Source organism: Trachurus japonicus, chromosome 13, assembly GCF_045865225.1.
Source record: "Trachurus japonicus isolate A0001 chromosome 13, Traja_1.0".
NCBI classification, from domain to species: Eukaryota; Metazoa; Chordata; class Actinopteri; order Carangiformes; family Carangidae; genus Trachurus; species Trachurus japonicus.
The window spans coordinates 25,137,168-25,153,315 of NC_140919.1; the positions used below are offsets into that span (position 1 = coordinate 25,137,168).

The 16,148-nt window shown below is 41.6% G+C and overlaps 1 protein-coding gene across 3 annotated transcripts in view; it reads right to left on the minus strand.

Moving 5' to 3' along the window:
* Positions 1-16,148, minus strand: part of LOC146976026 (leucine-rich repeat and fibronectin type III domain-containing protein 1-like protein) — a 210,947-nt gene that overhangs the window by 13,033 nt on the left and 181,766 nt on the right. The window contains exons 9-10 of one of the 3 annotated variants that reach the window (XR_015037471.1): positions 13,412-14,061; positions 2,031-3,203 (exon numbers count right to left, since the gene is read on the minus strand). Coding sequence is in view for 2 of the 3 variants with exons in the window: in XM_085795536.1 (XP_085651662.1) it covers positions 5,390-5,442; positions 13,412-14,061 (703 nt within the window). In the remaining variant the exon portion in view is untranslated. Of the gene's footprint in view, positions 1-2,030; positions 3,204-5,263; positions 5,443-13,411; positions 14,062-16,148 lie in introns of those variants that run through there. The other 2 variants (XM_085795537.1, XM_085795536.1) reach the window with 2 other exon arrangements.

Sequence of the window (16,148 nt, forward strand, 5' to 3'; positions counted from 1 at the left end):
CGCTGTGAAAATCATAGAACAGAGTAAGCACATGGAATAAATGGACAAGATGGCTCTAATAATCACAAACGACACCAGATGGAGTAAATGTTTGTGTTAACGGCTTCTGATATCTGACAATCTCTGACAATATCTGCAATACTCCTACTAGGGTTTGTGTAGTGTGCATGTGTGCTTTTTTTCATATATTTGCGCAGTTGGAAAACCGGTAACTCACTACTGTATACAGTACGTGTTGTTTCCAACATACTAGAAGTTTACAGGGCTGTTTTGATGGTAAAGAGTTGATGTTGGTTCAGGCTTAGAACTAGAGTCAGTTCAGGTCAGGGTTAGGCAGTAGTTAGGGAACGTCATTATCTCCAGAATTGGTCCTCCTCCTCACAAAGATAGAGGTAGACGGATGTGTGTTTCTGTGTCTGTGTGCATTTTCTCTCCTTCACACACTAACACAAGTTACACAGTCATAGGTCTTTGTACTACCAGCCTCTCTTGCCATTGTGTCTGTGTGCAGGAACAAACAGACTGACAGAGTGTTGCTATTATTACTGAAAGAACAATGAAAATGTTTGTGCAAGTTTGAGAATTGAAATGCAAATTAAAACTGTAGACAGCTGTCATTACTGGTGATCCCTGCGACACTGTAGTTATCTTGTAGCCATAACTTAGAGAAAATAACATATTTGCATTGCACTGTCTAGTCAAAACACAGCATAAATTGCTATGTTGTATCACTGTATCCGTCCTTTGTATTTTAGATTTCCTAATGGCGTGTTAGACATTAAAGTAAAGCAACAAGACCACCCCATGCTCTTATTTTGTAGGTATAGATGCAAGCCATAGGAGGTCATGTAAACCCACCAAACAGACCTATTATGAGTATCATCATCCAATCTTCTTATTTTGTCTTGTACCGATCTATTTTACACCCCTCTGTACTTTCTCAGTCCAATAAAAATGATTATATAAGTGAAAAACAGCATAGTATTTCCGAGCAGTTTGTGTGGGGGTGTGCATCAATTCATGTTATCATTGGAAGTGAGAGTAAGTTAACTTTTGTCACATTGGAAATTCAAAATGATATTACAAAGTAGGGTCAACCAGGTTACAATGTGTCCATTCACATTGAGCAGAGAGCACTGGAGCTGCGATTCGATCTGGACAGTGTATGGGCATCGGGTACAAAACATAGCAAGAGATGGTTCAAATGTGTGAATGGTCTTACATTTGGAAGAGACTGTTTCATTTAATGCGTGGAACTGAGGCATGCAACCATTCAGGACTGAGCTGTGTTGGTTTTTCATTTACACTCACTTCCCTATACTTTTTATTTGGACTAGATATCAGCGATTCTCCATGCATAGGGGAGCTAGACTTCTGAAATTTGAATACTTAACAGAATGTGCTATTGATTACTTCCAATAAAAGTATAATTTCTTTTTCAGTGTCTGCCTATGACTAAAAAGATACTGCTGACCTCCGCTTGTATGGACAGAGTCCATCCCTGAGGCTGTGGTGTTAGTTCATAACCATATCCTCTGCTAGCATATTAAATTCACCAGTGTTTGATCACCGCCTCAGGCAGGCTGGAAAGAGAGTGAAAAAAAATACATTTGATAGACAGTGAGGAACGAAAGGAAGAACAGGACAGAGAGAGGAGTGACTCACAAGAGCCAGCTAGAAACAAGGGGGAGGGGGGTACATTTCCTGTTGCCTGTTGTGATATTGTCAGTGGAGAGTGGTAACGAAGCAGATCGTTTAGCTCTCTAATTGTCTAGCTGACAGCAATTAGGTGGGTCTCGTTAAAGTGCTCTTATTAGGCTACACAACACTCGCGGCAGGAGGGGACACTCAGAGTGTAAAGTGTGTCTTAAACTATGGGGCAGGACCTGGAATTGGTTGATGTCCAAGGTGACTGCCAGTGTGTTGCCATATGTCACACTAATTAATGAGCCCGGGTCTTTGGGTGAGAGAACTTCTTATTTAGGCTGCTTGTTTGGTTAGGCTAATTGGTAAATCAGTGGATTACTCACCTGTTAAAGTGGGCCTGGAGAGGTGAGAGAAGAGCTGGTAAAGGTCATCAAGGTCCTTACTGGCCTCTTCCAGTGGAAAGCAATAGGTAATAGACCAGAGCAGAAGAGTACACAGGCTAGACCAATAGGTTACAGGCCTGTCTAGTCAAGTCCAGTTTAGTTTGCATGAGACTAAACAGAGCAGCACAGTAATCCATCTCCTGGGTCCCCCAGGCTGGTTCAGTTCTTTGTAGGTCAAACCAGTACAGCTCAGGTTTCCTTATAAGTGGGAGATAACAGTGTCCAGTCAAACTTGACATCCAGCACCAGTTCAGTCCAGTAATGGTCAGCTGGCATAGTTCAGCAGAGTTGCATTGTTCCATGTGGATTAATAAAGTGAGGCCACTTAGAGGCAGCTGTTTCAAGAGTCCCTTGTGTTTAGTTGTAGCAACAGTGAGCCATAATTGTTTAACATCTGTTCATATCCAAACCATCCAGACACTTCCCTTTGTGATTGTTATTTCCTTTCTGGTTGTGCAGTCTACCATATTGTATATCCAGGTTGAGTGTGATTATCTATGCATCTTTTTTTTTTTTCATCTTTTTTTTCCCCACTGGTTAGCCGCACATTTTTTTTTTTTTTTTTTTTTTTTTTTACCATCCACTCAGTATTTGTCCATACATGTTGATGCAGGTGGTGAGTTCATTCATATTGTATACCCCCTTTTTTCTTCAGACATACGGGTATCCAAATGCCTATTCATGTTGTTATGCCCACTGTATCCATTTCCACACTGATCCAAATGCTTCAAAGTGGAAAATCCTGCATTTAACGAGTGCTTCTCCATTAACAGAGATAAACACTGACAGCTGGATCCTGCAGCAACTGGCCAATCGGCAGTCGAGCAGAAACTGGGCGTTGACACAGTCGGTTGTCCAATCCAGACATGAGATCCAGGATAAGTAGTTGAAAGAAAACCAGACAGTACAGGTCTATAACCCCATGATGTCCATGAAAAAAAAAAAAAAAGGGTACAATAAACAGGAGATACGAGGAGAGGTGCTATAGGGCCTTACAGGGCGTTTTTTTTTCTTTTTTTTCCTTCTTCTTCTTCAGAGTTTTCACCAGCTTGTCCCTGGTGGTGACGTTCAGTCTCCATACCTGCCACTCAGAACAACATCATCATCAGGGCTCTAGAAAACAGGAAAACAAAGAACATGTAGGTCTGAAAATAGAACACTATACTGTATCAGGCTAGAAGGAAAAGGACAGTAAGGGCAAGGGCAACAAGGAAATCATGCTCTAAAAGGGACTATTTAGAACAGGGTGGTTAAAAAGGAAAAGGAATCTGGGATCTGGAACATCTGGTTTTGAAAAAAGCAAAGAAAACCAAGCTTCTGTCAGCTAAATACTGAGCAGCAGAGGTTTGAAAGACACAATGTAGCACCTGTGAGATCTGGAGAACACCTGTTATTTCAGTGCCAGTACCAGTATTAAGAATAGAAAGGCTTTAAACGTGTTGGGAAGGCATGATAAACATTTTAGAGGCTTTAACTTCTGTTGTTTTGTGTCTTGCACTGCACCAGACTTGATCCTCCCCACAGGCTTGATTTCTAAAATTCTCTGAGGGGATGGTTTCATTTGTTTTCATGAGTTCTTCTTTGACTAAAAAAAAAAAAAAGTTGAAGAGAGGCTTGTATTCACAGAGAAAAGTTTAGTTTTTTTTTTTGTAACGGCATTATGTCTTGAGGGAAAACAGAACAAAATTAAAGAAGTAGGAAGTTTAAGTTCAAATGTCACATTTTTTCTCCTAGCTTTGTGATAACATCAGACTTGTCTTGGAGCAAAACAAATGAAGAAGAGGCAGCTTGTTTAGTCAGATTCTCTCTTTTTCTTTTTTTTTTATTAAAAAGACACAATGAGATGACTAGTTTGATATCTAAATGCCACTGAAAGCATCATTTTATACAGTTTCCTTTTCACATGGTAGCAAAAATATTCTCCAATATAATTCCTTTTTTATATATCTTATTTGTTTGTTTTTCTTTGTGCAAGCTGTTTGAGAGCCTAGTCAGGAGATGCAACAAATGGCTGCATAAGCTATGTCTGCTGACGGGTGGAAGCAAAGACGTGCGATAGTGTAAAGAGTGATGAGCTGTACTTGCTGTGGCAGTATATTGGTGCACATGTTATTTGTAATGTCTACGTTTGTCAGGGGGGGCATTTCTTAACTGTACTTGTCAGAAGGAATATTTCTTAACTGCATTTATGTACAGCCAGTGCTCATTGTGTCAGTTGAAGAATGAAACACAGTCTTCCTAATGCCTTGGCCTGTATTCATCCATCACAACCGCTGCACATCTCCACTGTCTGTCTCCTCCATCATCCCTTACTCCTCTCCCCTGTTCTCCTCCATCACTCTTTGTACCATGCAGATGGATGAAGGAGATGGTTGGGGGGAGGGGGGGGGGCTGTGGGGAGGACAGAGAAGACCGTGGTGTGCAGTGTGAGTGTTGAGGAGATGGATAGAAAGGGTGTGAGAAATAAAAGAAACGCACAAGACAAGGCAATTGAAAACAGTCAGGGGAAGAAAGGAAGGAAGGATAGAAGAATAGAGGATAGATATTTTTGCAAACAGCTTTACAGAAAAGGGAGGGGAGAGAAAAAACAGACTACAGATGAGAAATGCAAAGTCAGGAAATCAATTAAGCATCAGTTCACTCAGGTTTAAAAAAACTCACCTTTTCTAGCGGTGTTTTCTTAATTTTATTAATTCAACAGTTCCCAAAGGAACTGTATCCAGCAGGCAGTAATTCTAATTTTACCTAACCAACAATCCTGAATTTAGACATATCGCTAACTGTAAAGTTCTGCCAGTAAATCCTCTCCTATAAGATGTTGAAACTTGAGATAGTTGTTTAAATAATTTTTGAAGTAAAATGTAAATCGACTAATTAAATGTGACCACTTTTCTATGCTGTTATATATATATATATATATATATATATATATATATATATATATATAGCACCTCACATGAACTTGTAATACTTCATAGTGTTATGGTCAGGTGGAGACAGGAATGTAAAAGATCAATACGTGAAAACATCAGCACTAGAGAAAAGCAACTGAAGTTATGTTGTTGTTTGAGTGAACTGACTTGACCAGAAAAGAGGAAGAGAGAGGGTTAGATGGCAACATACTATAGACTGAGGGGTGAGGCAGCAGGGGAGGCAGACAGGTGACACAAGGTGAAAGAAAAGGAGAAACTGTAGGAGGACTATAGGCAAAACAATCCAGGGGCTGCCCAAGTTTTTTAGTGCCAGTCATTACTCTTGGTGTGTAGTGTTTCCGTAATCTCTGTGAGGCCAAGAGACCTTCAGATCTTAAAGTCTCTCCATTCGACATTACGAGGCCGCCTGTCGTCTGCTGCTGGAAGCGTCCCAAGAGAAAGATGGACAGATAAGACAGAGAGAGAGAGAGAGAGAGATGGAAACAGGGTCAGAAAAAAAGAGTGAGAAAGACATGGAGAGAAACAGAGAAAAACAGTGACACAGATACAGCTAAACAGCAGAGCAAAAGGAAACGGGGAGAGAGAGGAAATAAAAAAAAAATGTCAGGACAGTCAGAAAACAGGCAAAGAAGAAAGATGTGAGGAAGAGCTTGAGAAACACAGCAGGGGTTAGGAGTAGAGCGAGGGATAAAGAGAGAGAGAGAGAGAGAGAGAGAGAAGAATTCAGAGAGACAGACGGTGGTGAGGAATGAGGCTGGGCATATGGGATGACACTGAAAGGAGTGATGATAGATTAAAATAAACGGAGGACAGACAGGCTACAGGGTCATGGATGGGCCATGGGGAGAACACACACTTGTTCTACACACACAAACACATACACCCACACATCTTTGTGTTATCCTCAGCTATTTTCCTATCTCCTGCCTAACCTTGTATGAGCGTTTCCACTGGCTCAAGACAGTTGAACCTTGTACAACAACACACACACACACACACACACATACAAAATGCATGCACAGACCTGCAAGGATTTGGGATGGACCGTGACCTTACACACACACACACAGTTGTTTTGGTCACTTGTGAGGACAATGTATTGTCCGTCCATTAACCTAAATGTAAATGTTAAAGGACAATTCCAGGCGAATTCAATTCGGGGTGTGTTTTCCTATCATTTTAGGTCTAAAAGAATGAATCTGAAGATTTTCAGTTTAATCGCTCCTGTTTTGCGGTAGTTGCGTCTGTCCCCGCATCGCCATGGCAGCAATGAATGGGAGTGGATGTAAGTTCTGCTGTTTAGGCTGTTTACAGCCCTCAAAGCCGCAATTTTTTTCCACAGACAGCGTCAGATGGCAACTCAACATGCACCGAGAAGTTTATTTACTTCAAGCAAGCCGACATGTTTGTAAAACTAGATCTAATTCAAAGTCTCCCGGAGTCTCGCGCGAGCCCAAAGTTACAGTGCTGGTGTGTTCAGGCGCAGTCGGAGCTACCGTTTGTGTCATAAACACAGGAATATCAACTCTTGACTTGCTTGAAGTGTACATTTTTTTCCACAGGCAGCGTCAGGTGACTACTCAAACATGCGCCGAGAAGTTTTTTTTACTTGAAGCAAGTCAAGAGTTGATATTCCTGTGTTTATGACACAAACGGTAGCTTTTCCCACTGCATGTGAACACACCAAGCACGGCAACTGGGTCTCGCGCGAGACTCCGGGAGACTTTGAATTAGATCTAGTTTTACAAACATGTCGGCTTGCTTGAAGTAAATAAACTTCTCTGTGCATGTTTGAGTCGCCATCTGATGCTGTCTGTGGAAAAAAATTGCGGCTTTGAGGGCTGTAAACTAGCCTGATGCATCAGCCGCTTATTTCATTACATTTCAAAAAGCGTCTGAACCTGAGCCATAGGGATTCGTTTGCTTCCGGGAGGCGGTTGCTTACATTTGCTTCAACTAATCGCTGCTGCTTGGTGGTCACGTGTGCTATACACCGGTTAAGCTCATAGGTTAATCTTGAGCGCTTGAGTTCAACGTCATCGCCTTCACTTACCCGTCTGTCCGAAACGCATTGCTAGTGTCCTGACTACATTGTTGAGGCAAATGAAATTTGCCGGAACCAGTAGGCGGCGCTAGCCTGGCAAGCTGTAAACAGCCTAAACAGCGGAACTTACATCCACTCCCATTCATTGCTGCCGTGGCGATGCGGGGACAGACGCAACTACCGCAAAACAGGAGCGATTAAACTGAAAATCTTCAGATTCCTTCTTTTAGACCTAAAATGATAGGAAAATACACCCCGAGTTGAATTCGCCTGAAAGTTCGATCTGGTACGAGTTCACGGGTCGGAAGTTACGAGTGGCCGTTATAGGGAACTTTCACAGACAACAGGACAGTAAAAACACGAGCTACGGGTTACCTGGAACGCTACCAAGTCGTAGTTGTGACTTGAAGCTGTAACTTACGGTTTCAAAAGCCTGCCTTGAACACAGCATTAGCCGAAACGGCCGTGCCACTGATATCTGCTTTAATAAAAAACTTTTTCCTAAATAAGGATTAGATGTGCATTCGCTTTTTGTGACAAAAATGTTTCTGAATTGGCCAGATCAAGAACTTCACCCTAAAAAAGAGTCTAACTTCAGAGGATATCCACTTCATTTGTATATTTAAGCAGCTGAAACACTGTTTTCTTTTCAGAGAAATTTAGAGCTCTCATGTCTCATATTGGATTAGATAAATATAGCACCAGGAGTAACAATTACAGGAACTCTTTGATGCAAGTCTCACATTGACATGTCAGTCCAATATTATTTGGGAACAAAAAATTAACCTATTTATTAATTGAGACAAATTGACAAAAAATATTATACAGAAATGAATATTTATCAATGACATTTAACCTATCAAAAGAAGGCAAATTCAAAAGTATGCATGGATGTGAAAAACAGTCTATTAAAAGCAAACAAACAAAAGGAAAACTATCACCCACAATGTGCCTGTGTTTTCATGTTGGGTCACATTTTTGACAAGTGTGGGCCTTTAATGGGGTCTCTCTGTGTATCTGTCAGTTGCTCTGTTCCTCAGGCGCTCTGACTCACTGCAGTTCTCCCTCTGATCAGATCAATGTTGCCTTTCTCTGCAATGCAGCAACCAGTGAAACAGATCACATACACCACTACACCCTGAGAAACCCCAGCAGACTCTGTACAAACACGTGGGTATTATCCCTCATTGTAGGTTGCCCTCAAAGTGCCAGTGATCCTGGAATCAAAGTGAGGAAACCAACAAACACAAAGGCCAGCGTTCATTTCTGTCTTCCTGGGTCAGGTGTCAGAATGCGAAGCCACAATAATAGCTTTGTTTGTCTGTCTCGTCTCGGAAGCTCCTTTGACTGACACACTTCAGTCATGAAAGGCTGTAATGAGGATAGAGCTGTTAATTATGCCTTTAGGGGGACTCTTTGAGTTTGTGCATAATGGTGACACCTCAGTGCTGCGACACAGTAATTTTCAAGCAAGTTCTGTCACAGTTAGATCCCTGTTATATCCTTAATGAACTCTCCACAGCCCCCCTTCTCTTGTACTACTCCAATTGGGCCACCATCCTCAAAACTTGCTGAACTGCATCTACCCAAACCAGCCCTGACATCTTCAGCTTCTGAGGTGAGAAAACCAAGTAGAAAACAGCTTATTTTAGCATAATGTCTTAAGGCAATTAATACTCAAGGTAGCACTTGGCGCAATCGGAAATATCTTGCAACTCTTCTTTTTGTATGCAATAATTAGAGAATGTAATAGGAGCAACGTTCAGCACATTTAATTGTGTTCTGAGTGTCAAAGTGGCTCCCTATTCATGGAGGTGAAAACTTTCCCTGAACTTAACTGGCCAAACCGCTGTGCTCTGCACAGACCTCTTGCTATCATCGTGAAGCTCAATGACACCTCATTTCAACCCATTCACAGAGGCCAATTGAATGATACACCAGCCGCTGATAAAGTATTTCGGCTCAGCTGTTTAAGCCACTCATGTGAAATGGTGTCTCCATTTAGTCGTTCTAATGAACACACACACACACACCCCTCCCCATTTCCTGAGTGGATTAGTGTTAAAGGGGAAGTGCACTGAAGTGGGCTTAGCACAGGGAAAATCTACCCGGAAAGAAAATCTACATGCTCTTGCGGATTCCTATTATAGCACTATTGAGCATTTGGTACAGTCTTTGTGAGCATGTGCATGTCACTTTCAAAGTGTCAACCAAGTGAACAGGGGGCTGACATAAAATAAGGAGGTTTTATCTGATTTCTTTTGCTCATGTCTGAATGTTGAGAAATGATTAAGACATAACTGCAGAATTGTGCTTCCACTGTCTGGATTCTTGCACAACTGGAATAGAAGACTAAAAGTAATAGTAGTGTAGTCAATCTAAGAAAAATCTTCAAATTTCTCAAATTCTAAGATTTTTCGTAGAATTTTCCCTTGGTAAGGAATTTTTTACCTTGGTAAGATAAAGGTTATTCACAAAGTATATTAGGCCTTAAAGGATAATTACCGTTTTTTACAATCTGGACCTTATTTCTAGCATAAAATACGATCATTTACTCACCCAGATAACTTGGTGTCATTACAAGTCGTTCTGACGAAATTAGCTCCAGCCCAGAGCCACGCATATCCGTATAATGCTATCGGGTCTATCGGGCACCGGAATGCAGCCTCTAAATAACACATTATCTGCCACGAAACTCGTTCATTCACCAATATTTTGTTTTGATACGCCAGTGCTATTCCCCTCTGAGTCCGGGGTGACCTGTTATCAACATCTGGGGTCTGTAGGTTGACATCATCCAGGTCAGAGATTAGTAGGTCAACCTACAGACCCCTGGTGTTGATAACAGGTCACCCCGGACTCAGAGGGGACTAGCACTAGCGTATCATTAAAAAAAATATTGGTGAAATGAACAAGTTTCGCGGCAGATAATGTGTTATTTAGAGGCTGCATTGCGCTGCCCGATAGACTCGCATTATACGGATATACACGGCTCTGGGCTGGAGCTAATTTTGTCAGAACGACTTGTAATGACACCAAAGTTATCTTGGTGAGTAAATGATCGTATTTTATGCTAGAAATAAGGTCCAAGTTGTAAAAAACGGTAATTACCCTTTAAGAGAGCTCCTAAGATGAGAAACTGTTAAGAGGAGGGAGGAGGATTTTTAAGAGGCCTAAGAGTTTGTTAAGCAGAGAAGGAAATGGCACAAAGACAGAGAGATCAAAGAAATATTCTCTAAACACTGAATGACAGTGATTGAATTAAACGCTACATATGTGCTACACTGTGCAGGCATAATGTTTGTGGTTGACCTCCCACCGCGAAATACCGCAATAACAGCAGAAATAAAGGTAATCACACCATTATAATGTTTAACTGTAAAAATGCACCGATGCAGCAGTGGTGACTGTCAAGACCCTCTGTCAGCAAAGTGATCAATTACAGCGCTTTTTACAGCCTCCTACTGTAGCGCTGTCTGTTCATTTTCATGTCCACATGTTACCGGCTCACAAACAGACAACAATATATTAATTTGCTCTGTCATGTGTTTCCAGTCTGCCTTGGCTTTCGCTGTAACTCCGGAGCTGAATTTCCCTCTCAAAGTATGTGAAATGACCAGCATGGCAATTAAACATAAAATAAATATACTGTAATTACCGGCATGTGAACACATGTCTGTATGTTCAAACAATTTACAATTTACAACTTTTTAAAGGGACAACGAGGAGTTTTGGAAAAGCGAAGCGTTTTCACACTACATTTATGAGCCTCCGCGCGCACCGTGAAATTCTTTGACTGGCGCAAGACAGACTCATATTTTCATTCATCAAGAATTAAAGTCAGAGGTTCGAAGACGATCACATACCGTCGTAGTTCCGACCATAAACGGCGATTCAGCTGTGTTCTTATCATGACTCGCCACGAAACCGAAAGTAAGGAAACGCTGGTCGGCTCGACCAGCGTGCCATTTCCTTCTCTGCTTTTCCCCTCCTTTTTTTCTAAGTCATCCCTAGCAACGGGGTCAACCACACCTCCCCACTAAGATAAAAGTTTCTGTCCCCTCCTTGCTCAGAGTTGCTCTCAGAAACTTCCTAAATCAATCTTAAGTTACACTTTCACTCCAAGTTAGGAGCTCTCTGAGAATCTTTGTGAATACAAACCCTGATCTGTTTGTCTGTTTCTTGCAAACTGCCCTCCGTTTGTCCATCAGCTATTTGCTACCAGTTACCATCAGAAGCTCAAAATCCTTTATTCAAGCCCAAGAGGTTGATTCATGAACAAAGAGAGGCAATCGAGCTACAGTGCATTGAAGCCTAACACTCAACAAACACTAATAATTTAGAAGCTGGGAATTCACCAGTTCTAATAGTAAATTGAATTTTCACTGTGCTGTCATATACAATCACAGGAACATCTTCAGAAATGTGGGTTTTCCTGTTGTTTTTTTTCCACATATCTTAGAGGCAGGTTTTCATCACAAATCTTGGCTGCATTGTCCAAGTTTACCTAGTCTTCTTTTGCTGTGAATCGTATTGGTATTTCCCTGGATTTCTTTTCCCTTTATATTTTATTATTTTTTTACAGTGTATTTTGACACTTATAATAATTTTAGAGAACTCTGTAAAGAGCGCTGTATAAACTTTACTGCCCCTGGCTTGTGCTGACTGCTTGCACTGTTTACTGCCATTACTGGTACGCCTCTTGACGCCCAACATGCCGATTTCATCAGCTGAGCTGATTTTACACCTCCACCACCACAGTCTTTTAAAGTCTTACAGTTTCTTCTTCTGCAATATATACATTAATAATAGTTGAGATTACATCAGTTGCCTTGTGCATTATGTATAGTATATTCCTTCTGAGTTATGTGCATCTAGGGGATTCTGTTTTGTTACCCCTGTAGGGGTTGTATTACACTCCCACTGAATCTAAAGCAAATTGCTTAGATTTACATAGAGAGCACCCCAGGGGGCAGAATCTTAGCTTTGAGTGTCTACTGCTGTATAAACACACATACACACACACACACACACACACACACACACACACACTGTAATGACGGTTTAACTTTGGTGTGCCTGGGAACTTTAAAGCAGTTTTGAGATGTATTGTTGCTAACTTGTCTAATTTCTGTATTTTTTATTCTACAGTGATCAAATCACTTGAGGTGATGTGCTATGCATGTTGCTTTAAAAAAAAACCTGTCCAGAGGTTTTACAAAGACTTTTGGTCCATTTTAACATTTTACCTTTTAATAATGGGGATTTCTTCCAACCTGTTGAATTTCCTTCAGTGAAATAGCCTTTGCTTTGCAACTAAAGCGATTTCCTTTGTCACTCCTTGTGTCACACCTAATGGACTTCAAGCTTTCTATGTATGTAATGTGGTTTGTGGCTGTCTAATGGAGGACACACAAGGTGCACTAGTCAGAATAATGTTATCACTGGTGTGATAGGTAAATGGGCAAAAAAAGGTCCTAAAATAAGTTGTTTCCAGGATACGACTTACCTTGGCAAACAAAATAAACCCTAGTTTTTTAACTTGCTAATGTCTTTGGAACTAGGGCATTCGTTGCCATGGTAATCGATCATGAAGTCCGTCACCGATTTTTTTTTTTTCTTTTCCTTTTTTTCCTTTTCGACACCGGTTCTCATCGGCAATTGTTACATTAAAATAAGTAGGCTACTTGGCACCCTGGAAACAAGGCTTTGATTTTGATCGTTTTATGTCCGCGGAGCTTCGATTATCAAAATATGATAATCGGGTCAGCCCTACATTATTTGGAACCTTGGACTTGCATCATTTCCACATTTATCAGAAATGAATTCTGGTAATTGGCATAACACAAAAATCAATAAGCCTGTGAGGGTGTACAATTAGAGAATATCCCCTACACTGTTAGAATACGTTTTTTTAGAGCAAGATAAACTGTAATCTGATTTGTGTACAGTGACTGAAGAGGGAGTTAACAACAAGATGCTACTTCAGCTCCATAGACAGAAAGTTTAACATGCACCTCACCCTTTGCCTCTTTTACTATCTTACCAGTCCACAAGGATGGCTTCTCTTATTCTCTCCCTCGTTCACACTCACTCAGTTTCTCACTGTTCCACACTCCGTTATTATCTCGCTCAATTTCACACCCTAAATTGCACATTGTCTATTTCTCATCCTCCGTCTCTTTCTCTGTGACTGTATTCTTTTGTTCTCCCCTGTTCTCCCTTGCTCCTTCTCTGTCATCTTCTCTCTGTCATTCGTTCCATCTCTCTCAAATGCTTCCCCTTTGCTGTGCTGCCTGCGTCCTCTACGGCTGTCTCTGTCCCCCTGTCTGTCCGTCTACTACCTGCCAGTTCCTTCGGGGAGGAGGGCTCTTTGGCGACAGATGGCGGTCTGCTTTTCATCTCAATGGCGACCCTGGAGGAGAAGCGGGCCTTGGTAGGCGAGAGCAACTCCTCATTGGCCATGGAGTCAGTCCTTGTCAGTATGCTCCGTCCACTGCTCTCCTCCTCGACCAGTGCCACAGTGTCTCTCAGGGTGTTGCTAGGCGACATGGCCCTAGACGGTCCTAGCGCTTGGTCGTCCTGACTGTCAGTCATTTTTGAGGCAGAGCGAGGGAGGACTTGGACCTGTCCACCTCCTCCTTGTCCATTGCTCTGCGGTCTTGGCGCTGTCGCCACAATGGCGGCTTTTCCATGGCCTGACCCTTGGTGGATGTAAACCTTGTAACGTATCATTAAGATGATGATGAACACCAGCACGGAAGCAACAATAATCCCTCCGATTATGATGATCATAGTACCACCCAGGAAGTGGCTGTGTAGTTCTTCACACTGGCTGAACCCTGCCTCCGTGGTGAACGCCAGACAGCCCAAAGGACGTGTTGCAGTCAGTGATGTGATGACATCATCAAACACAGCCAGGACACAAAGGTCGTAGTTACGTCCGGGGACGAGGTCCCGAACCAGGAAGTCATTGCTAGTGGATGGGATCATCCTGCCAAAACAAAAACAAATCATTGTTAGTACAACTTATTTTAGTTAATGCACATCAAGCAGAACAAAAATCAAGCCTTCATTTTACTATATGCTTTCAGTCATAAATAATTTTCAAGACGTTAAGGATGATATCATTTAGAGCTTATAGTGATAATATTGACTCGAAAAAAAAGTTATTTAAAAGGTATATATACACACACTTTGAAATAAATAGATAAAACTTTGAGATACGCCAAGAGATCAAAGACATGATGTTAAATGTTAGTCAGTTAAATGCACCAGACAAGAATTAACCACCTTAAACTCGAGAAACATTTCAATTAGCATTTAAGTGTAAAGTTGTTAACAGCTCTTTTAACGAATCACCTTCTAAACATGGATTGCTTCTACTGCTCCTTTCTTATACTGTATTTACTCGTGTTTCCTGACTGATAATCAGATGTTTAAATGAGTAAAACACTTAATTAACAAGCAGCAGAAAATGGAAATGTTTTTTTCAGTGCACAAATCATTCATTCAAGTTGTCGGCTGTAAAAGGATGACACAATATCTTGCAACATTTCCCCCATTCACATTACACTGTGGGCGCTCCTTCATCAAACAAATCCAAGCCAAATGACTTCCCTCCTTCTCCCGTTCTGTCCATCTCTTTGTTCATTCACCCCTGCACTGTACCAGTCCAGTATAAGCAATGAGGGAAAGAAATCCTGATGATGTCTTATCATTGCATACGTGTGTATTCCTTGTATTCTCTTTCATGCTATTACATGAAAGCTGCAGCGGTGACACATGCACTATCATTATATATTTCCATGCGGTGCTGCCTGTGGCACAACAGCCACCTCATCGTCCTTATTTCCCCAAAGAGCTGGAATTCATAAGCCTGTGATCTGACAAACACTTGCAGAGATCTATCCCCCACAGCTGCAGAAATCCTCATTCTCTGATTAAACACATTCCCGATTCTTCCCATTGTCATCTTCAATCTCGGTCTTTCCCAAGGTAAATACAATGGCTCTTGTTTTTCCTTGCTAGTATGCTTTCCTGAGGGAAATTCAGGGGGGAAACAATCACCCTGGTAAACAGGAGTGACACTTTTTCTATGCTTACCTCAGTTCTTATTTCTCCCTCCTTGTCACACTGCTTTCTCTAGAGGTGTTCAGTAAAACTAGTGGAATTGTCAAACATCCATATGTCATTGCTACATTTTATCTAAATCATATATCCCTTCTGCTTCATTCACATTTTCCCAAATGTACTTTTCTCTGCCCCTGCCCATCTCTCCATAAATGTATTTCCACCTCTGCACAGAGTAAGATCGGCCTAGCGTCATAGTCAGAGTGAAATAGAGCTGATGGGAGGCTAGTGTTTGTGTGTGTGTGATTGTGAGAGCCAGTGGGCAGCAGGCTATCGGCTGGCCCAGTCTCAGTGCCAAGCTCATAGATGGCATTGAACCTCCACCAGGAAGAATTTCTTGGCAGATAACTCTGTGTCTTTGTGTGTGTGTGTGTGTGTGTGTGTGTGTGTGTGTGTGTGTGTGTGTGTGTGTGTGTGTGTGTGTGTGTGTGTGACCTTGTGTGGTTGTGAAGTCTGGTGTGAGTGGATCCCTGGACTTAGTTCTTAATAGGAATTTAAACAGGGAAACTTAAACTGCCATAATGTCTTGCCGAAGGGTAACAGCAAGATTTTTGAGAGCAGTGCTGGGCTGGGACTCCTGTGAGCAATTTCAAAAGGGTGTACTGACTGGAAGGGGGTGGGGGAAAGGTAATAGAAAAAATCACTTCTGTCCACCTTATTAAACTCCAAAAAAAACTACCGGCTGGGAGGTCTCCTAAATGTGTCTGAACAAAATAACACCATGGCTGTTTGTCCCCCCCTCTCATCTTTGCAGGGAGACAAACTAAATCATAGTTTATTAGGGAGAAACTTCAGGGAAATCAATAAAAGTCCATGGCTGGCAGTGTCCTTCAGTGAAACCCTCAAAGCATTTGTGGGCTGTTAATCCAATATCTGCAGTCACACACACAGCTTTCCATTTTAACAAGCTACCTATTGCTTAGATTTTCACCTTTCTTTTTTTCCTAC